Consider the following 25953-nt stretch of genomic DNA (forward strand, 5'->3'; position numbering starts at 1 on the left):
CAAACATCCAGCCTCCAGATTACCAAGTTATATTATAAGTATTTTATATACCGGTACCTGTATTTATCCAATTATAGTCCAAGTATAGTGTTTTGTTTTTAAATGTGTGTAAACTATAACGATCTTTAGAAGAAGTGATGTGTCCTTGTGCTGCCTTATCACAGTTCCATTGTGATTTTGTGAATCGAAACTACTTGCCACCGCAACCAATAGGATTACCAAAGATACAGTTATTAAGTATGTGGCTCAGTCGGTAGTGCCACAGACTTCGGGCCAAAGGCCCAATGTCAACCTTTCCTTTAAATAATGTTCAAAATTCATTGGCATACAAACGTTGAATATATAAATTGGAATTTTCAGGACTTAGCAATTTTGAAAGGTATTTTAAAAGTTGTTTTTATATTTTAAATTATGTACAGTATTTACATAGTTTAAAATATAGAAAAAAACACTTTATGAAATGTTGCCAATTACGAGGAGTTAACAAATAACCCTAATGTTATTTTTATTTAATCAACCTTCACCATCAGACTAGAAACAACGGAGGTACATGGAAGATATTTTTGAGAAGTAAATATCAAACCTAAAGTTGTATTTTTTACAATTATTACCTTATTACCAAAGCTGCGTTGTTGACCAGCATAGCTGGATAAACTGCGCCAATGATAGTGATACAATACAAACCTTATATATTTTAGCATTAGTGGAAACATTTAAAGGGGGATCCACTTTATTAATGAATATTAACATTGTTTTGAAAACATTGAAGACATATTTAAGCAATTCAGATTATAGTTAATATATTCCTTTTATCTATTTTTGGGGAGATCACCGGAACTTATTCTTGTCCTTTCCTAATACCCAGTCAGAAACAACCATTTTTCTGATTCCTTGAAAGCCAAATTAATTTAACCATTAGTGTGAATGATTCCTAGGTATTATTGTTACATTGATTTTCCTAAGCAAATTGATTGCGGATTGATCTACATTCTAGTTGTCTCGTGGAATTGATGGAACAGAGCACAATTTTCATAATACAGGAGTTGATTGCCATGAGCAATAAACACACTCTTATTTTATCATGTTGCCAACTAGATCAAAAAATAAAATTGCCAATCAAATTAAGTTTCCAACTTGGAAAACAATTTCATTGAGAGGTCGAAACACAGTTTTGTCCGGTATGAAGCTGTCATATTACAATATAACATATAACTTACCTCAGTGGTGGTTGTAGTATTGTTGAAGGCTGGGAGAGTCCCAAATGGAGAGGAAGGAAACTGTCCCTTTCCCTCTCCTGTAAAATCAGTATATTAATTATATATCATTAGTTAATTACTAATGGTTCTAAAAGTTTCTTAGACTCGTTGTCTAAGTTTTAGTCTCACAATATATGACTGATTTAGGATCTGTTCCAACATGAATCCCGGCACTGTATTTAAGAGCTGCATCTACAGGTAAACAATCTGCAAAATCAAAAGGTATAGGTTCTGTAATAAGCATATTTCAAGACGTTTCAAAGGTTGTATTGTGCAAGAACTTATTCTCTATTAGCTGACAGGTGGTTTTGTTACTCCCGGCGGTTGTTGAAACAAGATGACTTCATCAAAAGAAGAGGCAAGATTATGGTAGACTATGAAGTGGTCAGTTTACCTTCATGGACCCACTTGACTGAGCGTTTCTTGCGGTTGACGTACATGGACTGACCCTTGGACTGTCGGTTGCTGATGTCTGACAGTGAGTGAGAGATGCGACGTGCCAGATCTACTTGCTCCTCTACCGTCGGGTGATGCGGTCCGTAGAAACTAGACGACGCATACATCTTTCCTAACAAACAGCAAAGTAGTATTTGCTTTATAATATTTTCTCATTCTCAAGGTTTTGATTCGCTGATATGAGGACTCTTTATTAAAAAATAATTGCATTTAAGATCTTATTTTATTTTATTATTTGATGTACCACGAATGCAAAGTTAGAATGAAAGAAATTTATTTGCGGGAGTAATTTACACAAACATATAGCCTCCAGAAGAAAACAAATGTACACAAAACAAAAACTAAATAATTATCTATAAATTAAAGAAAACCCCTGGCATATAAATCTTTAATATGTTGTAAAGTTAAGTAAATTCAATGTCAAATCAACAAAATTCAGATTTTGGGTTTATTTTGGTTTCCCAGTATGTGAAACTTTTAAACTGTTACTAAACAATAGTTGATTTATGACACAAAAGTGTAGCAAAGAAGCAGCTTGTTTAAATGGGTTTTCGTATTTTTCTAGTATTCGTGGTTTTCATCATACTGTCCGGAAAACAGCTATTTTTAGTTCTCTTAATAATCTGCAAAATCCTAGTTTTCAGGTGACTACAAATAGGAATCTTTAAACTCCTCGCTAACCTTAAAATTTGTTTATGGCACATTAAATGTTGTTTACTGTTTGAAACACACATTATGAAAACGCTGCTAATCACACAATAGTTTAAGTTATTTTTGTAAACAACAGAAATGTAAACATTGATGACAACTTTTTATACCTTTGAATTATGTGGTATAATTTTTTAAGATTTCTCTTTGAAAAGTATGAGTAGCCTTTTTATCTTTTCTGGACTCTTAACATTTGTTAGTTTGTCCACAAAATAAATTATATCAATGAAATAATGTAATCAGGTTTCAAGTGATATTGTAACTCTCTACTCAGTACTCACTACTCCTGGAGGGGGTGACTTCGCCCGAGTCCGAGGCAGGGGTGAACAACTTCTCCAGGTCGATGGGTCTGTGGGAGGAAAGTCCATCATTCTCGTTCACCCTCACTCCGCTCGCGTCCTGTACACAACATGGGCCCATTAACACCAAATACGAGTAGTGATCATTGTCTACAAATGGTTGATCTATGACATTTTTACAAAGTAAAATCAAATGAAGAGGCGGTAAATAGTATAAGTACCATGGATGGATATAGATATTCCGTTGCCATGTTAAAGTTGTACCAGTTGAAGAAAAAGAATGTACATTATTGTAGAGATGAGCCATTCTGCAATGTACCTACTCTTATTTATAATTTTATTCCTAATACATTTTCTCTACAAATTATTCTTATGTAATAATAATTCACATAATTAGGTTGAAATTCCCCACAACTTTTCTTTACACATTGGTTAGGGTTTACACTGTTTGTCACTATCTTTTATAACAACCCTTGCGGTATCCAAGTACTTAAAGCTTTATCTATGGAGTACATAGGCTTTGAATGTTCTAGCGTTATTTTGTAAATTATTTTATATTTTGTATGTTGTATATGGCACAAATGTAGACAACGGGTTTATTGTTAGTCTTAGAAATATCAGCCCTTATCAACATTTTATTTCTCAACGCTATTTTTGTTATACAGTCTTTTGACTTGTTATTTGATTTTAGGATTTTATGCTTATTCTTCTCCTTTAAATTGTAAAGTTTAAGACATATCCAATGTCGTAGGAGATCACTCCTTTAAGGGTTTTAGGAAACTCCTCAGGGAACTACAATTGCAGAGAGAACAATAGTCACTAATATATCTGAATCTATACTTCAATAAGTCCCTTCTTAACCTGGTACCTTTTTCAAGTACCGTATTGTTTATTTCGAAACAATATTCGTTTAGTTGGCTCAGAATACCACTTATGCAGATGTCACTGTTATTATTGTTTAAAGTTTCACTTGAATATACAGACTGTTCCAAAAGTCCAGGACCGGGTTAATCTTTTCGGAATATTTCAAATAGAGCAACAAAACTTTGCACAAAGTTACTGGACATAAAAACTATTTTATTACATATTCAGTGATCCGCTACTTCCTCAGGAGGAGGACCGCTAGAACTCAGAAGAAATGAATCTTAAATGTAAGCATAGGTTGATATGCCAACTATACCATACGCATATACAGTATGGTAGTGTATGGTATACTTCAGTATCCAACAGTCAATGGTATAATACAAGCCAACAAGCTGTTTTGACGGTTGATTAATAGGCATAAAAGGATGTTTTCGTCATACTGCAGCATGAACAGCCGTTTTAATGCATGTGTTGCAGGTCTAAAGCACGTGCTCGTTGGGTCTAAAGTAGCAGTCATTTTTAGTCTCTAGGGAGTAAAAATCAGCTGTTGTAAACAGTTGTAAATTTCGATTGTGGTAATCGTATTGATTGAAATTATTAATCGATTGGTTTATTAACTAAGGTGTTAGCCTATTGTTGTCAATCGGTCGTCATATCGATAGTATAATATACTGTAACACAATTGTAGTAGACGAAATGATTGAATCATTTACTAAACAGCTGCTTTAGCAGAATTGAAAACAACCTGGAAGTCGTTTTGAGAGGTTATCTTTACTTAAAAGTTATTTAGTTTTCTAGCTTAGTTTGTTAATTAAGGATACAAAATGACGAAAAATATAGTTCACTACACGGGTAAAAAGTGTTTTCTAACCTTCGCTTATTTGGTGTATTGCGAGCGCCGAGGTCATAAATCTGTTAAGGGTCTGCTCAATGAAGCAGAAGTGACGAGGAGTGTTGTATATCGTTGGGGTTAACACAAGCCTCTGAGGTTGGAAGAGCTTGTTTTAGGTTAGGTTTAGTTTGGTTAGGTTAATAGAACATTTTTATGCTATTATTATTAGGTATAAGAACGCTATTAAAACACTAAGCTTAAAAACAGGTTTCAAAAGCTCGCATATATGGACGCAGATGCACCACGACATGGATAATTTGACGAGTATAGGTGTACGATTAATTTATCCGGTTCGGTGTCAAAACTGTCACGACATAGTCAGGTAGCCGCGCGGCGCTCGCCCCATATAACCTCTCATTTTCTGACCTCGGCTTCGCCTCGATCGTAAAACTTGACCTCGGGACGAAAAAGTCACTTTAGGCCCTAGTGATGAAATATACTATTTTTTAAGTATCCACCCACCATCTTGATTTTTAAATAAATGTAGGCCTACTATTACTGAGTTTTCTATTGACTATTACAGAGCCTCTATGAAATATTCTTTAGTTTTTGTGTTGATGGCAATTTCTGTAAGAATGTAGGTAGCCTAGTGACATAAATGAATAAAACAGTAATTTGATTAACGATAATCAATCGGTTACATACAGAAAACCCATAAATTGATATAATTTTCAGCATGATATGAGATGTTTGTATTACCTCGCAGCTGCGGACGACCATGGTTGCCTCGCGACTGTCTGGATCTCCAGAGCCGGACTGGCCGCTCGCCAGACCATAACGCGAATATTTCTGACCCTTGGCCGACGAAAATAAACAATCCCGCCAAGTTAATAAACATTGTTTTGCAAAATCCCATCTTCCAGAGCATCTGTGTGTACAATCTGCCGCGTGACTTACGTCTTCCATCAAGTCAACCTTTTGATAATGGGGAGATTGTTGCAGCGAGAATAATAGTATAATTTATTACTAGTGCCGAAATAAACAAGCCCAATTTTATTAATTTGTATGGTTATATTATTAGTTTGGGGGTAGAGGAGTTTTACCCCCAGAGCAAAACGTCACAGCAAAGGGAGGTAAATTTTGCCCCCAAACTTTGGCGTTTCACATGAAGGTGTAATGTTAATTTACATTAGGTTGAGCGAGTACCTAGGTTTGCAGCTACAAGGAAACTAATAAAATGTGTGTTTTAAAAAAATATTAATAGCTTAGCATAAAATAAATAAATTTGCCAAGTTTGATCAAAATTATTATAAACAAGCAAACTAATATACAACATTTTACAATATTCACCACAAGAATAACATGGGAATTTTAAATTAACAATTCTTTGAATTTTCCCCGTTACCAATAACTGTGCAAAAATACTTTGATATACTAAATTATTTTTTTTTACTCTTTAAAAAGGTCTAATGAGAATTTGGAAAATTTTATGTTTTGCAAGAAAAATATGGGTCAAGGAGGATATTAATTACTTATACAGTATTCAAAACCTCATCAACTTAATGAATCAATCAAACTATCTTATGAAGAAGGTAAGAATATTTTCCACGAAGAAAGCATTGATGAAATGAATCACTACATTTCAGAATGGATTAAACCATTGATAGATAATAAAAAAGAAATACAGAAGAAAAAGATCAATAAACTTATTAAACTTCAAAAAAGTAAATTTTGAAAAATCATCCTTATTCATGACAACTAATTTAGCAATCCAGTACAAAACCTAAGTAACATTCAATTTACACAAGAAGAAACTAATCTATTAGGTAAGTCTTTAAAATGTAACCTTTTTTAGATCGTAAGAACAGTAACATAGAAAATTATCTAATTCATATGGAGGTAGCCATAAGAAAAACAGATACGAAAATCCGAGATCCAATAAGATTTAGGTTCACACACGAGTTAAATAAAAGAATATAACTAACCCAAATACACTAAAAGAGACGAACGAAGACTTGAAATCTATTTCTAATATTTTAAAAGAAGATAATTCAATGATCACAAAAGCGGATAAACGTAATGCTGTTGTAATAGTAAACAGAAATGATTATGAAACAAAAGTGGATACTTTTTTGAAGATAACAAATTTAAAGTCCTAATCAAAGATCCAACCAATAAATATTCAAAAGCAATTAATAGTAAAATAATGAAATGTAAAAGTCCAACCAAACTAGAAAAAAACATGCTAAAATCAACTAACTCAAAAGCCCCAATACTAAAAATAGGTTTTAATGATTGTATTTATTTTACTGATCTCGTTTAATGTTTGTAACATGTAAACAAAAATATCACAACGAAAGATACCTTAACCATTCTGAGAAAAGAACTAATTGAATACAATATAATAAACAAAAAAGAAATTGAAGATATTATTCAGCTTACAAAATTGACAGTGAAACAAAACTATTTCAGCTACAATTCCTCTTTCTATCTAAAAGAAGATGGTGTTCCAATGGGTTCCCCTCTATCTGGAATAATGGCAGATATCTTTATGAAAGAAATGGAAACTACCAAAATAATGAATGATTGTAGCCCACGAAAAGAAAAAATCCAATACTGGTACAGATATGTAGACGATATAATTGGTTTATTCAAAGGAAATGAAAATGAAGCTAATAATCTACTAAAATATATTAATAGCCTATCTCCAAAAATAAAATTTACAGGAGGGATTCAAAAAGAACAAATAGATTTCTAGATATTACAATCTCAAAGAATAGCAACAGACTTACATTTAACATACAGTATTTAGAAAACCTACGACCACAGACATTATTATTCCATACTATTCCAATCATCCTTGGAGTAATAAAATCGTTACTTTCCATTCACTCATCCACAGACTTACTAATATTCCCTTGAATATAAAAAAAACATCGAAAAAGAGAAAAATACCAATCAATACTTAGCAGAGAAAAATGGTTACAGGGCCAAAATGATAGACAATATGATAAAGAGGAAATTGAAAAACAAAATACAAAAGCAAAGAAAATCAACCGAAAATGAAGAGAAAAACAAATATATGTGTATACCTTATTACCAATATATGACTAAAGCAGTAAGAAATACATTTAAAAAAATCAGATATAAGAGTAAGTTACGATATAATTCAGATTTATTTAACACTAGCAGAGTACCCGTCCTTCGTACGGGGTTGGCGTATAATTAAAAAAATGCTTATTTCAATTATACTTGGCTTTGCGTTTGCAATGGGAGAGGGCACGGTTTAAGAAAATTTGGTTCTATTAATTTACAGTATACTATAGTATAGCACACCTACCATAGATACAATGTTCTACCACTGCACCTAAACAATAGGAAAAAGTAAAGTTATCATATATCACAGCTTTTTGTTGCCGAATTAGCTGTTGTCATAAATGCAAAAAATCTAATAGTGATGCACCCTGTTGGTAAACCTTATAACTTTGTAATGCTATTTAATATCATAGAACCAACTTGTGTAGTTGAAACAACTGACAAAATTATTTAATTCCTTTTAAATATGAATACTCGTAAGGTTAACAAGGGAAACTCCAGACCCACTGGGACGGAGCCCGAAAGGATTTTTGAGATAAGAATATAGCTATGTGTTAATCGGGAATGTGAGCTATCACCATACCAAATTTCAGCCCAATCTGACCAGTATTTTTCGCGCTTACTTGTCACAAACATACATACATACATCCAAACTTTCTCGTGTATAATATTAGTTGGATTTGATAGTTTCTATTTAAATTATTTTTACATATGATTAAGTTACTAATTTTGTTATTTTTGAGAATGACGTTGAGGTTAAATATGACAAATATGACTTGATAATGGACTTAGTTTCCGAAACATGTCGTCAGTTAAAATAAAATAAATATTTAAAAAGGGTACTTTATTAACTAGTTATGTTTTAAATTTGTATACATCTATATATAAATATATATATATATATATACGAACAAATGGTGTTTTTGGCCTCTGGGCACATCAAAATGAAAAAGTAAATCGGTCCCGGGCCTAGGTCTTACCGTGCCACTTACGGTGATAGGTACTTCCTTATAGGGAAATTCGCTAAAGTTTTTAAGAAATTTCAATTACTGTAGGGCCTATGCCATAATCTATTGGGACTGGTCCAAGCAAGCTGATTTACCCATAGGATCACCTCAAGTGGCCAGATTAGGATGTTTGTGTTCAACAACAGCACATAGTGTTGCGCTTGGCAATCTACCAGCGCACTAAATTTAACCATTATCTCGTGAATTAGCAATGAAACCCTGCCTTGTTTGTGACATTCGTATGATAGCGAGTATAACAGTTCGATAGCAGTCAGTATGATTGGATAAGTTGATGCTAATGATTTGGAATATTTTATCGGTAAACTAGCCGCCATACCCGTGATTCGCAACTGTGGTGAGGATGCGGAGGAGAAAATGTTGGTTTGTTGAAAATGCCGCATGAAATGGTTTCATACGGTGGTTTTATACATCCATCACTTAATTTACAACGAAATTCAACTGTATCGCTTATTTGGTAAAAGCCTGTTGTCATCAATTAGTTGATGAAAACGTATTTCCCCTACAGTTACCCGGCAGACCGGATTTCCTTGCACTAATTATAGCAATCAAAGTAGCTAATTCACTTACTTTTGCCGCAATCATTTTTTTGCGCGCCCATATTTTTGCCACACTTTAGCACTCCAACCAAACAGCATAAAACAGCAATTTTATTGGGCATGTAACGTGTACGTTTGAAAATACGTTGGCAACACCTAAAACGACTACAATCACGACTTCAATCAGCTGGTGCAGAGTTTTCCATTTCGTTAAACGCCTGGATTTATTTAACCAATGAATATAAACCTTTTGATTCAATCTAACCTAAAAAGTGTTGTATGCAGTGTTTGGAAGACTAGACTAATATAATATAATTACTTATATTCTTTATAGTAACTGTAGGAATAATATAATGTGTAACGCGATTGCGAAGTACCACTTCGCACACTAGTTACACAAATAACGGTGTTGATGCACATATAACATATAATATGTAGGTCTATGTGATACACACTTATAAGTGTACTAGCTGTACCCGCGGGCTTTGCCCCGCTTAACTTCATAAGTATTCGCATGGCTCAATCACGTCCTGGTTGAAGTTCGTTCGCTACGCTCACTCACCTTCAGGTTGGAAATCGTTCGCTGCGCTCACTTGTTTTCAGGTTAGCTCGTTCGCTACGCTTACTCGCCTCCAGGTTGATGTTCGTTCGCTACGCTCACTCACCTTTTGATTGCAAATTAGCTGTTGTCATAAATTTTAAAAAATCATCCCTTTTATTGTTTATAATACAGTACTTTTATAAAGGTTTTTATGTTTTAATATTTAACATTGGAGAATTTAAACGTTGTTAAGTGCACAGGTGTGCTGCGATTGGGGTTTAATACATTTGGACTTATTCAAAAGTAAAATAGTTTTCTGTGCTGCACTCTGTAGAAACACTGTGGCACTATTTCAAATCATGGCTAATGCTAATACAGAATGTTGTAATTATTCAAACCTACTGGTAAAAGTAAACATCTGCTTTTAAATTATATTTATTTGTAAACATTGTAGATCAAAAAGTCTGACATTGGCCCACTTAAAACCCTCTGGGGCAGAGCCCTTTTGATAGATCTGCGCCAAACTTCACTCGAACCATCCTTGAAAGATGCTTAATAATGCCTGAAAGTTTCATTACAATCTGTCGAGCGGTTTCGGAGTCCATAACGTATATACATACACACACACACACACATACATAGTTCCTCTTTTATAGATATAGATTTATTTTTTTTAAATATTTTTCCAACCATATTAATGATGAACTGATGTTAATTGAGCGGAGCGAAGCGAAGCTCTTATACTACACTCCTGCTTTTGTTTTACAAATACTCCTCCTGAACGGCTGAAGCGATCTGCACCAAATTTAGCACAATCATAGTAACCAACCATGGGAAGGTATAAATCTGAAATGGTACAATTCGGACCACAGGGCTTTTTCCTACGTGAATTTAAAATTTTGGAAATTTAACATGGGCCTTATGGGTTAATTGGTTGCCATGACATTATTTGCGAGATAATAAAAAGGTAAACAAGGGTCGCAACATATGTTAGTCAACGAATCATCCAAATAGTACATTACAAATGCCGTACAGAGAAAAGGGGAAGAACGATCGGATTAATATCATTGAGCAAAATGTATTACAAAATGAATAACCAATAATTAGTGTTGCCGGATTAAGGCTGATGTACCATAAACTTTAATCCAAATAGCCATTCCATTTACGTGAACCAAATATATAGGCCTACAATTGAGTTTGTATACTGCAAGTATAGACATTCCATTGACGTGAACCAGACGTACCATTGACTTATAGCAGTCGATATAGCAGCTAGGCACTTCATTTATGTGAATCAAATGAACCATTGCTTTGGATCCTGCAAGTAGACAATTCATATACGTGAACCAAAATGCCATTGAGTTTGGATACTGCAAATATACATTCCATTTAAGTAAACCTGAAGTAAGCCTACCATTGGCTTTGGATACAGCAAACAGGCATCTTATTTGTGTGAACAAAATGGACCATTGACTTTGGATACTGCAAGTAGATTTCTTATTATGTGAAGCAGGTGTATCATTGATTTATGATACTGGAAGAAAACAATTTACGTGAACCAAATGTACTATTAAGTTTAGATACAGCAAGTGCAAGTAAATTTTTCGTTTACGTGAAACAGACGTACCATTGACTTTAGAACCTGTAAATAGACATTCCACTTAAGTGAACCAGGCGTACCATTGACGTTGGATGCTGCAAATAGGCATTTTATTTATGCGAACCAAATGTATCATTGGCATTGGATACTGCAAGTAGACATTTAATATATGAGAACCAGATGAAACATAGACTTTGGTTCCTGTAAGTAGACAATTCATTTACGTGAACCAGACTTATAATTGACTTTTGAATACTGCAAATAAATAGATTATTGACATCGGATCTTATTTACGAGAAACACTACTGTTGACTTTAGAAAAGTATTGGATTAATATGCTAGCTCCGCTCAATAATGCAAGCAGACAACTGCATTGTATACCTAGTCTATTATTTCTTTTGAAACCATAAAAAACACAGTCTTACTTTTGTGCAATATTTTATCTGATAGATGCTCAGAGCAAGTGACGACCAGTCTTACATAATATTCGTATACGAACTGAGAATTCAAACACCTACTCGAGCCTTGGATAATTGTAAGTCCCCCACCAATGTGTTACTATAGCAGTAGATAGTGATCAGTTGAGTCTCAAGATGACAATTACTAACATTTGAATAATTCAATGTGTTAATGTTTTCATAAACACAACCTACACGCTCCTGGAGAGCGACACAAGATAACAAAACAACCTTCAATAAAACTAATCTACGCAAGCATCTGTCCAGTCCGTTGTATCATCAATACAACTGATACGTACTTGCTAACAGCCTATAACAAGCTCAAATTTAGTCAATTTTGTACGCGTGACATACATGTTTACCAGATTATAACAAGTTACCACTTTAGTTGAAATACAAACATTTGAACTCAAGTTATATCCAAAGTAAAGATTCGAGAGAGATTAGTTGTATCCTCAATCGATGTTAATCCTCCAATCCATCACTGTTTGAACAATATTTTCCTAACTTTTAAAAGACGAATTTTTATTTACGCAATGAACAACATTCTAGAGCGGTGTGCAGGTTATCAGATTATGGCGTTTAAATATACGAATCTGAAAAATGAGGCTGTAGTTAACAATAATTTGTAATCAAAATTTGTATAGGTGTAATCAAAATGTAAATGTAATGTAGTATGAAGCTAACATATGCGAATGCCGTGCGGCTTTGGGCTGCCTCAACTTAGGGTGGCGAGGACTTAAGTACTGGGGCGAGGGGGCACCGCAACTACATTTTCACCGGGCGCTGCCGCTAACAAACCTAGGGACGGCCCTGTGTGCAGTTTTCCAAGTTCACCCGGTTTGAAAGGCTGCCCATTCTTAAGCCTACAAGTCCCTGGTGATACAGTATCTGTTTCAGAGCTATATCGAGGCACCGGTTGTCTAGTCACTGAGTCATTTGATGTATTTTGTGTTAACAAATTCAACGATTAAAACCCAGGACTAGGTTAAATATTTTAGGTATCGTTAGTCCGATCAAAGCTTGAACTACATCAACATTAGTCACTCTAGGCCGTACTCACTTTTCTGCGGAAATGCATGTCTATGGCATGATGCGCGACAGTGGAGACTGACTCCAGGCTGGTCCCTGGACTAAACACCTCCAGACCAAGACCAAGGCTATTTCAGAACGCTCGTCTGGCGACCGGCCAGCGGCTAGAGGAGCCGTTGTACAGTGATCACAACAACAGCTCCGTACAATGCAACTGGCAAATCGCAAAACAATACCAGCAAATATAACAATTGAAACTACCCCGATAAACATAATTCAAAACTTTATCCAATTACTTTAGTTTCAAACAGTAGTTACTGACTACGTAAACGGATATTGGGTTTCCTAAAATTTACATTCACTCGTAATCCCAAAATCTTTTTGTTCTCGGTTCGAAATATACGAATGGCTGAGATTTTATGTTTGAATAATCCATGCAAAATGTAATGTGATATGTGGTATTTATATCGCCCGTATTTGTCTTATGCAATAATTAACATTTTTTATTATTTTCATACCTAATTGGCAATGTTAGAATGTAATTTTGCTGTCAATGACATAGGAAAAGCTCTAGATCAGTAGAGGGTCTGTTTGTAGGATACTACGCTTAGTGAATGTGTTTTATGACCAAAGTAAGTCTAGGCAACGTAGATAATATCTATGATAATAACTTGAATTTGAAGAGGATTCTTAAAACACTTTGGGTCATGTCAGCGTGACATTTAGCGACATCGTTTCTGTCCTTCAGTTTAGGTCCTTTACAGCGTTTGGTAATTAATTATATTGTAAGCCTTGCATAAAAATACCACGTAGCTTAATGTAAATCACTCACATTACTTTAAATCAATTATTTTCATATCCTACTACTAGTAATACTATATATGTATATAGTATCCTTAAATGTCTAAATTAGCTATATTATCTAAATGTATGAAAAATGTCCAGACGCATAATAAATCTATCTATCTATCTATCTATCTATCTAATCCCCTGGTACTGATATTTAATAGCATTAAAAGGTTAAAAGGTCTACCAACAAGGTAAAGAACTATTATTTTGGCCATTTATGACAACAGCTAATTTAAACCAAGCAGCAACAAAAAGCTGTGATACACGATGAGTTTTGAGGTGGAAAGTATGTGCATAAAATATGGAAAAGCTTTCTTGCATAAAATAAATTAAAGCACTGTTCAATATAAGAACTAGTTTTCTCATGTCACTAAAATATTGTGAGGGTGAGTCTTCAAATACTAATATTGTGCCGTACACCTGAAATGTACTGTAGTAGCCTATAAATGTAACTAGTTTTAGTACCTAAGTAGCCGATGTTAGTAAAATTACTTTGTGATTTTGGTTACAGACTGTACCGGTACCCCATCTTGCGCAAAGTGGTTTTTAATAGTAAAGAGTTTATTGTGAATTCAATATTTTTCAATTTACTAATGGGTAATTTAAAACACAGACTACGACTTTTTATTTTACTTTCATCTATTTCTCGTCAATATGAACTAACTACGTATGACAGTAAATAAAACACAACTGAGCACCCTGATATAACTATTATATTTTGTAGAAGTGACATGTTTCGGACATGAGTCCATTAAATGTTCAAACTTCCAAAAAACAGTAAATACTTAGTCTTTGTTTACATTGTTTGTTTTGTGTAAATATAATTTTGATTATACAGATGATTAAGAAAAATACACAGGATTTAGAATTGGTTGGTTCCCGATTATTAAATAAATTAGATCATTAATTGTAAAATTTGGTTAAAAATTGGAGTTTTGAAGGAATTAGGCTATTCACTTGTACAAATAAAATATTATTTGGATTTTTTAGGTTTTCTTCTTCTTCGGTTGAATCCGCTAGGTTTCCTTTGCTGAACATCATTTATCAACTAGCCTCAACTACACAAATTTAAATATAACATGAAAATTCTTAAATTTTTTTAGTTATAAAGTAAGTTAGATAGTTAAAGTGATTTTACGGCTTTTGGTTACGGAGGATATTAAAAAAGTTGCAAATTAAAATTCCCATGTTATTTTTTATGGAGAAAAAGTAAACTGTTATAGTTTGCTTAATCATGGGTATGTTTTGATCAAACTTGGCAAACTTATTATTTTATACTAAGCTATTTTTTTTATTAAAATTACACTTTATTAGCCTCCCTGTAGAAGCAAACCTAGGTACTCAAAGGTAATGTTATTTAAACAGATTTAAGTGAAAATAAAATCAGGCAAATAGAAATTAGTTTAGCCTCTAGGTTTGCCGTGGCGGGGTTATATGCTTTCCTGGCGAATTCAATGTTGACACAAGTTGAAATATATATTCTCATACATTAATTAAATAAACGACAATCCTCCTTTGGTCCTGACCATTTAAATACTTGTGCAATTAAATGTTCCCTCGAGAGTTCACATTCGTTTTCTTAGACCTACAAGGATTGGACACCAACAGATAAAATGATACGCTCTAACTATGTGTACAATTAACTAAATAAAAATGTAAAACCAATAAAATGATAAATTGGCTTTCAAATTATTAAAATAACTGCAGCTGAAATAAAAATTGTGCTGCCCGCACGGTGTTGAGGTAAGTATCATTTATTGATTGTGCTGGATAAAGAAAGTCCCGCATTCCATATGGCTGACCTTTCAAACGTGTTTAATAATAACCCTTGTACTGAGTGATGGCTCCCTCCACAATGGTTCTGCAGTCTGCACATTGCGCATTGCCTAAACATTACTTGCGAATGTTCTCACTGTTCGCATTGCCAATAGTTTTAAATACATTTTTTTTATTAATAATCATCCCAACACAGCAATTATTTGCGTGAGTAAGTGTGAAATACTAGTACATGTAAAATAGGGTTTTATAAACAACAAAATTTCTACATTCATGAAATTTCACCTGTGAGCTACTAATAATATGAGAAATGAAGATCCGATGAGTCCCTAAAATGTTGGGGTCCTAAGGCCCTTTTTGGGGCCCTTTTTGTTCCGAAGGGCCCTTGTTCCTGAATAATTTTGTTTTTACGTTTAAGGTCGAGTGAGGTGTGGTTTTCAAGGGTTTTAGTTATTTTAAAACTATTGGGAGTAGTTTAAAGTGTATTAAGCCACACCATACAGGGTGTTTCGAAATATTATTACTTTTTACGATATTTAAACATTTATTCATACAATAATAAAATTAGTTACCTCCATGCTCTATATAAAAGGGGATTATTGAAAATAATTGTAATTCTTTACTACGTAAGGGGAAATGATCACAAGGAGTAAGAGAAAATATTAAATACCCCCGTCACAGCAAACCTGCAGACCTAGCGAATTTCCGTTTTACTTACTTGATTTGCAATTAAATCTAAAATAGCATTGCGTTGCGAATTGTCCAATTGTCTGAGGAATTGGCGTCCAAGTATGAGATCCGTTGTGATGACTAGAATACACAGAATTGAGTTCGAGCCTGTCCAGATTTTGTTTAGTATAAAATACAAATAAAATACAAGACTAGGCCAAGAAATATACAGATACAATTATACTTGTATACATAGGGCGAATAATTTGCAGGTTTACATTAATAATACCAGATAAAACTTCATAATTGATAAGTATACATTTTAGAAACGGTTGATAAAAATACATCTTAAATAGCCTAGCCTACTTGTAGTGATAATTCAGGGTCACCTAATCCTGCCAACCTAGAAACAGGGAATAGCACGTGGATTTTAATTATCAGACAAAAGTCCATGAGTATTACATTTTTATTGTGTTTATTGAATTTTGTAAGAAACCGGGAAATAAAAATGGTCAAATATTTGCCGTAAAATCCACCCAAAAACGCAGAGTTTACACGTTTTGCGTAATCGAAAAACGCCATTGCGAGAAACTACTGTAGAAGTGACCATGGACATTGCCGCAATATCGATAAATCATCACACACTTAGCCGCAAGTGCAAGATGATAATTAATTTTGCGTCGATCGCGAAAAATAGTTACGGGTGTTAAAATAATCGCTGGAGATGAATGTGAATGTTGCCGCAATTGTGAAATCATCACCGGTCATCATCATTGCGGTCGTAGTTTACCATCACAGTTATGCGTTTGATTGCGATAAATTATCACGGATTTTGCCGTGATCGTAACATACGATCACGAATGTTCGTTGAAGTTCCTTACGACTATTCTCCATTTTTAGGTATTTCCGTGATCGCAAGTAATAATCTCGGTCGTTTCTGTGATGACAGATAATTGTCACGGATGTTACGCCTGGTGGGAAATCATCACGAATTAGCTTCCCATTTTATCATGTTTAATCAGAATGAAATGAGAATCGGTGTATGTTTTTGCATATTTATTTAGTAATATACCTCAATTATGTTTATTCACATATTCAGGGCTGGGCAAAAGTATGGACATCACCAATTAACTTTTTAATGGGTTACGCCAAGAAAACAAAACTCTGTACTCTATGGCACGCAAGTGAACTTTTGGTTGTATTCAAATTTTGTTCTTAAACTCAAAATGGGTTATTTTGGTGACCCCATCGAGTGACACCTCATATTATAGGCCATTAGCCGAAGAAATATATATCGAAGAAAGAATATCGACAAAAGCTAGAGGTCTCTATCTCAACCCACTGTAGTGACTGCAGAATGGTTGCCATTTATATTTTTCAGCCTGAGAGACCCCAAGTAAAAATATACATCAATATCCCTTGTTAACGATTTTATGAGTTGCAGCATGATAAAAACTGTACCTTTTTATATACGCGTTAAAATCGTTTCAGTTACTGTTAGGGCCTACTCGTTGTTATATATATTCTGTGAAGCATTTTGATCGACATCCTTCCTAATTTTTTCGCTTGCAAAACCACTTATTAACACCACAAATTGTCTAACAAAATGGTAGCCGTCTACTAACAACTCCGCACCCCCTCTCTTCGTTTCAAATACCTTATCCTCCATCGAAAGCCTATCAACTTAGTATAACTAACACACCAACACCCTTACTACTAACTCTCTGAAGGATAGCACAAAACTGTTGAGAAATACCAAATTTGAAGAATATACCCTTACATGAGTCAAGCGAATATGAGGGCATTCCACTGAGATTCCGCGTGACCACCCCTCTGCAGGGCATGGAGGTTGGTACAGTATTAGTAGTTCTGCAACCTAGCGTCTTTGGCGAATAAAAATATTTTTGAATATTACAGTTTTACAGTACTATATTAGTATTTGATCACCTCTAGTGTAATTAAAAGCGTCGAACAGATCATATAAAATACAGTGTTATATAAGTGGTTAATGAACATAAAACTTGTTTCTTGGTGGCAAATAATTATTCATTAAAGTAAATATATTCTCAGGAGACGGAATAAATACTTATAAAGTAAATACTCTAGCAGTCGCAACACCAAAAAATTAACATAAAAATAACTCCTAAAATATAAACACGAAAGGGCAAATCAATCACTTATTTTTCCAATCAATATATTATTGTGAAAAAAAGGTTAAGACAGAAATGGGAATTATAAGTCTCCCGTTTCTCCCCGTCTATCTGGGGAATCTGCCGTGGCAGTTTCAGTGTTTCTACCCCTCTCGAAAACGCCCTTATAATCCTTACTAATTTCCGTGGCAGTTTCGGTATGGATTATGATCATAAAACGTCGTGGCAGTTTCGGTGTCCCCCTCTTCTGGTTGTTCCCAGGTCGAATCGACGTTACCGATGGTGGGGGGGGGGTATACATCTACGTCGCGTCACGTCACGGCACGGTATGCTCCCGGAGCATTTAACAATTTTCCGGACGTGACATAGATGTAGAGCCGCTTACATTTGATTACACAGGGAGCATATCCATCAAAAATGGACGCGACGTGACGTGTACCTCTACCCCCGTGTAAACATATTCTATAAATGTATCGCCTAACAGAAACTGTGTCTGGTCTGACGAATCCTCTTTGCTCTAGAGTATCCTAAATGAATCTTATCCATTGATACGATACCCAGTGAGAGCATATAACGCACAGATGCTTGTGTACGAATCCTCTCTGCTCTATTGTATCATAAATGAGTCTTAACTTGATACGATACCAAGTGAGCTCATTTACACGCACAGATGCTTGTGACTTATCGCGAGTTTGCCAACATTGTCTTGCCCTGTTGTTATGACTAACTCATCCCTGTTTTGACTTCACCTGTATTATTAGACCTCCGGCCTCTCTATCAGGCTACTATTTAGCAGTGGTACATTCTGGCTTCTTTGATCAGTGAGGACATATTTACTTGGGCCACCAAAGTGAGAATAGTTTACGCATGGACCGTTGCCCAGTGCTTGTTAAATTGGGACATTTTCCAGACTATTCAAACCAGAGATTGGCAGTTGCGGTACGTAAAACCACAGTTTCTGTCACGAGAAGAGCTAATATGTGTAAGCATGTTTACTAATCTGTCATTGGAAAAATCTTTTAATAGGAACTATACAAACTTGTCATTTTTTGGAATTTTACTCTTGATTGTGTAACGTAAATTTAGATTACGTATTTTTTTTACAAAAGCCCATTCCCATGGAACATAATTATGAATCACACTTTTCCCAATTGAAGCATTTACAAACCAAATAAATCTTTTGTAGTAGAAACGCGCGGTTATTTAAAACAATTTCTTCAGAGTAATAATACACAATTTCAAGCTGTAGACTAGATGCCGTCGATGCGTTTTGAAAACTAACAAATTGTGTTGACTCAGTGTAAGATAATTAAATTACTCTTTGCCAATTTACTTTTAAAACGGATGACGCAAGTAGTAAAAAAATGTAAGACGCGTTCTAAGATATTGACGCTTAGGACGACCAAAGTTCACAGTTCATTTTTTAAACGTATTGTAAAATATTGATTAAACCTGTATTTTAGGGTTTTAAAACAATCCCTCCTCAAAAAACGTATCTTAAACTGACGATTACATTTTTTACAACATACCATCGTTTACTACGTCCTCAAGCATTTGAAAAATCAACAACAGCAACCAACAGTTCATAATACAGTCGAGCTATAGATCCTTTGAATCATGTTTTATAAAAAAAAACCTAAAATAAATGGGAACACAGTATGAACTGGTTTGATGAGAACCGTGCCTTTCAAAGCATTACTTGATCACTTTACAATTGATAAAACCGAAGACTTTGGACGATCAGTGTGCTTAGAATATATTAGTCTAGTAGTCTTGACTATACAGTAGAGAATACTACTCACGATGAGCGTAGCAAATATATCAACACATATATGTATATATGCTAGTGGTTCATTACATTCCTATGTGAAAGTGTAGCCAGTTTTAAATTGAAAACGGAATTAATCAACAGCCGAGTATATTAATATTGTCAATTATAGTTCTTATTTTCTGCCGTATACAACGAATTTTCAACCAAGCTAAACACAAAGAGCAGCTTTTATGACACATAAATAATAAACATAAGAATGTCGTTAGTATCTCTCTATATGTGGCTAATTTATCTAGATTCAAACGATAATTCGGTTGCAACTGGTGCTACCGACGTACCAATGAGGCGCGCCACATCTTGGTGGAGAGTGCGGTGAGAAACTCCTTCTTATCAGGGTCGAGGCGATCGGACGGTTTGAACCCTCTCTTGTAGATGACCTCGGAGGCGCTCCGCTGCAGCAGCCCCCCGCCCCCCTTGATGGCGGCCGCGCCCCCCAGCAGGACATTGCTGCTGCGGCTAGTCTTGAGCGCGTGCATCCTCCTCCCTCTACCACACCACACCACACCCCTCTGTCACCTCAACAACTTAGGCCTACTGATTATGCTTACTTTAAACCCGTTAAAAGTGATTCACATACTAGAATTAAGAAGAATTGTTCAGGTTCCAAATTTTATTTGCTGGCATTGGCATATTTTACAAATATTGATTTAATAAGTACTACAAGATTCATAGATAAATTTCATTCACCTATAAGATTCATAGATTCATAGATACTACATCCATTCATAAAGAAAAAAAATTATAACAAATTCAAATTATATATTTATTAAAGATATTACATATAGGAAAGTAAATAATAGAATTAATTCGAGATATTGAGTTTTATTTTTGTTAGCTGTTATTTATTTTAGTTTTTCATATAATTTGACTGAGTTATCTTTTCGTTGTTATTTGTTAGAATGATAAACTACATCTGGGTCCAGATTCAAAGGTTTAAATGTGAGGTTTTCGTGAGTTTTATACTCTTTGTCCACCAATGATTTTTTAAATACAACAAAAATTAATATGTTGCCGGTAAAGATACATTTACATCAGATGTATTCTTCAACTATTAAGTCTGGCCAAACATGATTCAGTCTGATGGGTGCATATTCAATGCTATAACGCCTCTACAGTACCTCCAGTACCATAGTAATGTCTGTATTTACCTATAAATTGTTTATGTAGTGAGCAGTGGATGTACCGTGATGGCCGAGGTAGTAAGTGGTGTAGTGTAGTGTATGTGTGTGGTTGTAGATGGGAGGCTGTTAACACCGACTGACCACTGTGACAGCTGGCCTGCTACTGCTACTACCTCCGTGCCAACGATGTAAATAATTATCAACAATATCCTGTATTTTGGTCTGAGGTCGATTTCTTGGAATCCATTCATAATCCCGCTTTGTCTTTGAGAAATTTGAGTTAAATAAATATGTTTAACCTTACAACTAATTACAGGAATGTGTATAACTAAGATAAGTAAAACGTGGATTTAAAAAGCAGATGTAAAATTCTTTACAATCAATGTATTTTTAAGCCTACTGTTGTATTGATCAAACTTAAGAGCATTAAATCAAATTAAATTAAAATACATAAAAAAGGCATTGTCTGAAATAACTTTGAATAGGAGTATCGCGTAATTAGGAGTTTGTGTGTTTTATTTTATTTTGTGTGTGTTTTTACGCCGGTGGCATTTTTTACGTTTAGAAAGGGAATTTGGTAAGAAACAACCCTTTTATAATTTAATTATTAATACTACAACGAACAAAAACAAATAAATCACTCTTTGATAATAAATGATTAAAAATGGTAAAATTTGGCAGAGTGATTAGTTAGAAAATCCACATCTACGAATTTGTTTCACAATTATTTACAGTAGCTAGCAGAAATAACTTTGATAGACGTAAGCAAATGAAACAACATTTATTTACTTTCAATTTGTTAAAATGTATTGTGCATCTTAAAGGTCAACGGAAGCTGTACCGCGAGGTTTGTGGCCATATATTAGGTATCTTCCAAGTAGACATAACCTAACCACAACACCAGCAATGTTGTGCCCAACGTTAAAAACCAAACTACCAAAACAATGTAAGAGTAAACAGAAAACAAGAAGAACGCGTCCATGATGAGGGGCGACAGAGAGGTGTGTGGTTATTTACATGTTATCCAACACTAGATGGCAACACTGCACGAGACACGCATACTCACGCAGCACGCACGCCCTGCACGTCCCTCACGCGTGTCGCACTGGCGCAGTTCCTCCAACCACCGCCGACCGCGCCACGATAGACACAGACTGAAATAGCTCAGATAAGGTTACCACCTGGCCTGCAATTTCCAGCGCCGCGAACTTAGACGATTAATCATATTGTTTGTTTACACTCTAGAACATGGACCCCGCGGCTTGACGCTTGACGTGTTCAATGGATTATCACGGATGGTTTTATTCAATCAATTTATACAGTAAAATGTCGGACAACCTGTGTATCTCATAGCTTAGTTTTGCTGAATCCGTCACATTTCTAGTTGCCGTGGACGTGGCAATGAGTTGTTCTATTTACTTATCCACTCTGTAATAATTTAGTGTGAAAACCTGTCCTCGTTCAATCAAGGTTGGGCATTTTCCCACCCTACCTCGATGTTCCCACCAACCGACCACAACGGCTAAATGCATCATTCATTAATTAAGATGCCTCTATAACAGTCCCAGTTAAAGTATAGTAGTTAAACTGCATTAGTGTAAGTCGATGTTTGAGGCAACGAACTAAACTATAGTCGGCTTATATCCATCCCGTGGCCACGGTTACATCCAAAGAAACTCACGTAAATAAAGGGGACTGAAAAATAAAACGTTTTACCCAGGTTTAGTACATTTTTAAGTTTGAATCACTGTACTTATGTGAACAGACATTTAAAACATATATTTTTTGCATCTACTGGCCGACAAAAATCTACTATGAAGGTTGGTGAAACAACATTTAGATCAGTAAAGGGATTGAAATTGTAAATTGAGTGCATATTCACAAATCCTATCAATGACTTTGTAGGCAAAAATAATTATAATTTAAAACTCAGTTTTGATTGCATTCGTATTAAAAGTTAGTAAAAAAAACGCTGTTTCTGCTAAATTTTGGCAATGGGTTGTATTATAACAATTACAAACATTCTAGTCCACCACAGACAAGTGCTAGATAAATAAAGCTGTTAATTTTCATAACTGTTAATAGCCCGACTGTTCAAAAGTTTGCTGACCCCTGTTGTAAACTTCCCATGAGTCTCTTTTTGTCGCCTTCTTCCAGTGCTATGCAATAACTGCAGCACGCAGCTGTACCTATATTGTCTGCAGCGCCGCCTACGTCAGGTAATATGCAACACCAGCAGCACGCAGCTGTACCTATATTGACTTCAGCGCCGCCTTCGTCAAGTGGTATGCAATACCTGCAGCACGCAGCTGTACCTATATTGACTGCAGCGCCGCCTTCGTCAAATGGTATGCAATACCTGCAGCACGCAGCTGTACCTATATTGACTGCAGCGCCGCCTTCGTCAAATGGTATACAATACCTGCAGCACGCAGCTGTACCTATATTAACTGCAGCGCCGACTTCGTCAAATGGTATGCAATACCTGCAGCACGCAGCTGTACCTATATTGGCTGCAACACCGCCACCTTCGTCAGGAGGTATGCAATACCTGCAGCACGCAGCTGTATCTATATTGACTGCAGCGCAGCCTTCGTCAAGTGGTATGCAATACCTGCAGCACGCAGCTGTAATATTGACTGCAGCGCCGCCTTCGTCAAGTGGTGTGCAATACCTGCAGCACGCAGCTGTACCTATATTGACTGCAGCGCCGCCTTCGTCAAGTGGTGTGCAATACCTGCAGCACGCAGCTGTATCAATATTGACTGCAGCGCAGCCTTCGTCAAGTGGTGTGCAATACCTGCAGCACGCAGCTGTACCTATATTGACTGCAGCACCGCCTTCGTCAAGTGGTGTGCAATACCTGCAGCACGCAGCTGTACCTATATTGACTGCAGCGCCGCCTTCAGATCAGAATTTCAGGCAAGATAGAATACCTGTTATGTGAAGAGAACACTATTTAACTACCGACTTTTGAGGACTAAGCAATTACTGTACATTGGCTGAGGATGGTAATTGTCACTGGATTCCTCGATAGCTTAACAACTTCACGTAATTGTAGAATACCATGTTTTATGAAAACCTTAAGCAGAAATGGGCAGTCGAATATTACTAAGCCTCCTGGTCCATATTCATAAATAATTAACTGAACTATCAACGAACATGGAACTATTTTAAAGCTACAAGTTATGAGATACTCTGTTGGATTAAGGAGCAGAATCACTGAAAATATGAGTGGTTTTGCAACTTTACACTCCCCCCAAGTCTGTCACAACACACACACGCCCACACACACGACAGACAGACATACTGGCAGCAGTAAAATGGATATAGTCCAAAAAGATAGCCAAGCACACACGATTACTAACTAGTTCAGTTATGCCAATGATATAGCACGTTTCCGAGTATAACTTCCCAACATTACACTCAACTATTAATTTTCATATACTTAATCGTTTGTATAACTGATGGGTAAGAAAACGACGAGAGGAACAATTTCCTTCGCATTGTAGGTAGGCTAATATTACATGAATATTGGCACAGTAGTTTTGACGTAAAAAGACTATACAAATTACTAAAATGCTTCATTTTTAAATTTTTAAATTAACAAGATACAATTTCGTATCAACCGTTACTGAAAGCCTATAATAGCGATTAGCTGCAAGAGAGAAAATATTAATTACGATAACATGTGATTCAAGTGGTGTAAATGTCCATAGCACACCTCATTTATGTAGACTATCATATACTTCCATATACGCTATAACAGCTAACTTAGAGATACTATGTTTAGTCAAGATACAGTTTTAGTAAAACACCGGAAAAAGCAATACTAATACTACATTATACTAATATATACTAGACTATACTATAGATCATACATCTATGTTGTATGACGCTCTTGTTTGAATCTTCAACGCAGCCAATATTATTTAATCCGAATCCGATAAATACCAATACTATATTATGCAGACCAGCATAAAAAAGTTAAGGAGTCAATGGTCGAGGAGTGAGTAGTGTTAAAATGCATTCTTAGGCCCTTGTAGGCAATTGTAGGCCATACTTTGTATATGAGCTGCTGGGCTGTAGTCCAGAGTGCCAAATCTCTATGGCCATTTTTTACAACATTTTTTGTAGTTTGCAAAATAACATACATCATAGAGCGAGGCGTTGATCGCTCCAAACCCGGGTCTAACAGTTTGACAAACATATTGAATGGTTCAGATAATAGTACCGGTACATAATAGTTTACCTGAATATTTTCCTGTTGATTTTCTTCCTCTGTAGATTCCTTGATTACGTTGTTCAACTCTTGTGCTATCTAGAAACAGAATAAATCATCATTGATATTTTTAGTAATTATTTGTGGATTAAAAAGCTCTACCCAATCAATGAACTTAATACGTTTTTCCTTTAAGAAAACCTAAGGCATACCATGTTGTTTCAGAGTTTTTAGATTCAATAACGTATACTCTTTGAATTATGATAATGGCGTAGATGGTTTACATGTTTTCACAAATAGTCCATTCATTTTAACTCTGATAATATTTTGTAACTCTTTTTCCTGATCGTATTACGACATTTTATAAGGCAATGTCCTGCACCTAAAACATAAATTTGTTGAGCTTGATAAACCCTTAAAATGGGATATGAAAATTTATTTTGCTGCACTAACAGTGTTATTAGCCATGACAAATAATGTATCTGAAGTGCCAGACAATCTATGATATTTCATATGCATTAAAGTTCAGTGCATAAAAATGTTTATTTGGGTGGAAGAGTATTAATGTTAGCGTGTGAATATTAAGTGTTAAAACACTCAAATCTCTTGTATCAGCTTCAAGATTAAAG

At 35.2% G+C, this 25953-nt stretch overlaps 1 protein-coding gene across 6 annotated transcripts in view; it reads right to left on the reverse strand.

Annotated features, from left to right (window-relative positions):
* Positions 1 to 25953, reverse strand: part of LOC128983225 (proteoglycan 4) — an 86688-nt gene that overhangs the window by 21342 nt on the left and 39393 nt on the right. For 4 of the 6 annotated variants that reach the window (XM_054402444.1, XM_054402447.1, XM_054402442.1 and 1 more), the window contains 4 exons: positions 25355 to 25423; positions 2702 to 2819; positions 1651 to 1824; positions 1218 to 1294 (listed from right to left, as the gene is read on the reverse strand). In XM_054402444.1, coding sequence (XP_054258419.1) covers positions 1218 to 1294; positions 1651 to 1824; positions 2702 to 2819; positions 25355 to 25423 — 438 coding nt within the window. Of the gene's footprint in view, positions 1 to 1217; positions 1295 to 1650; positions 1825 to 2701; positions 2820 to 20259; positions 20491 to 22168; positions 22240 to 25354; positions 25424 to 25953 lie in introns of those variants that run through there. The other 2 variants (XM_054402445.1, XM_054402446.1) reach the window with 2 other exon arrangements.

This window comes from Macrosteles quadrilineatus, unplaced genomic scaffold, assembly GCF_028750875.1.
Source record: "Macrosteles quadrilineatus isolate MER2022 unplaced genomic scaffold, UCM_ALF_1.0 Scaffold_1__1_contigs__length_201487025, whole genome shotgun sequence".
Classification (NCBI taxonomy): Eukaryota; Metazoa; Arthropoda; class Insecta; order Hemiptera; family Cicadellidae; genus Macrosteles; species Macrosteles quadrilineatus.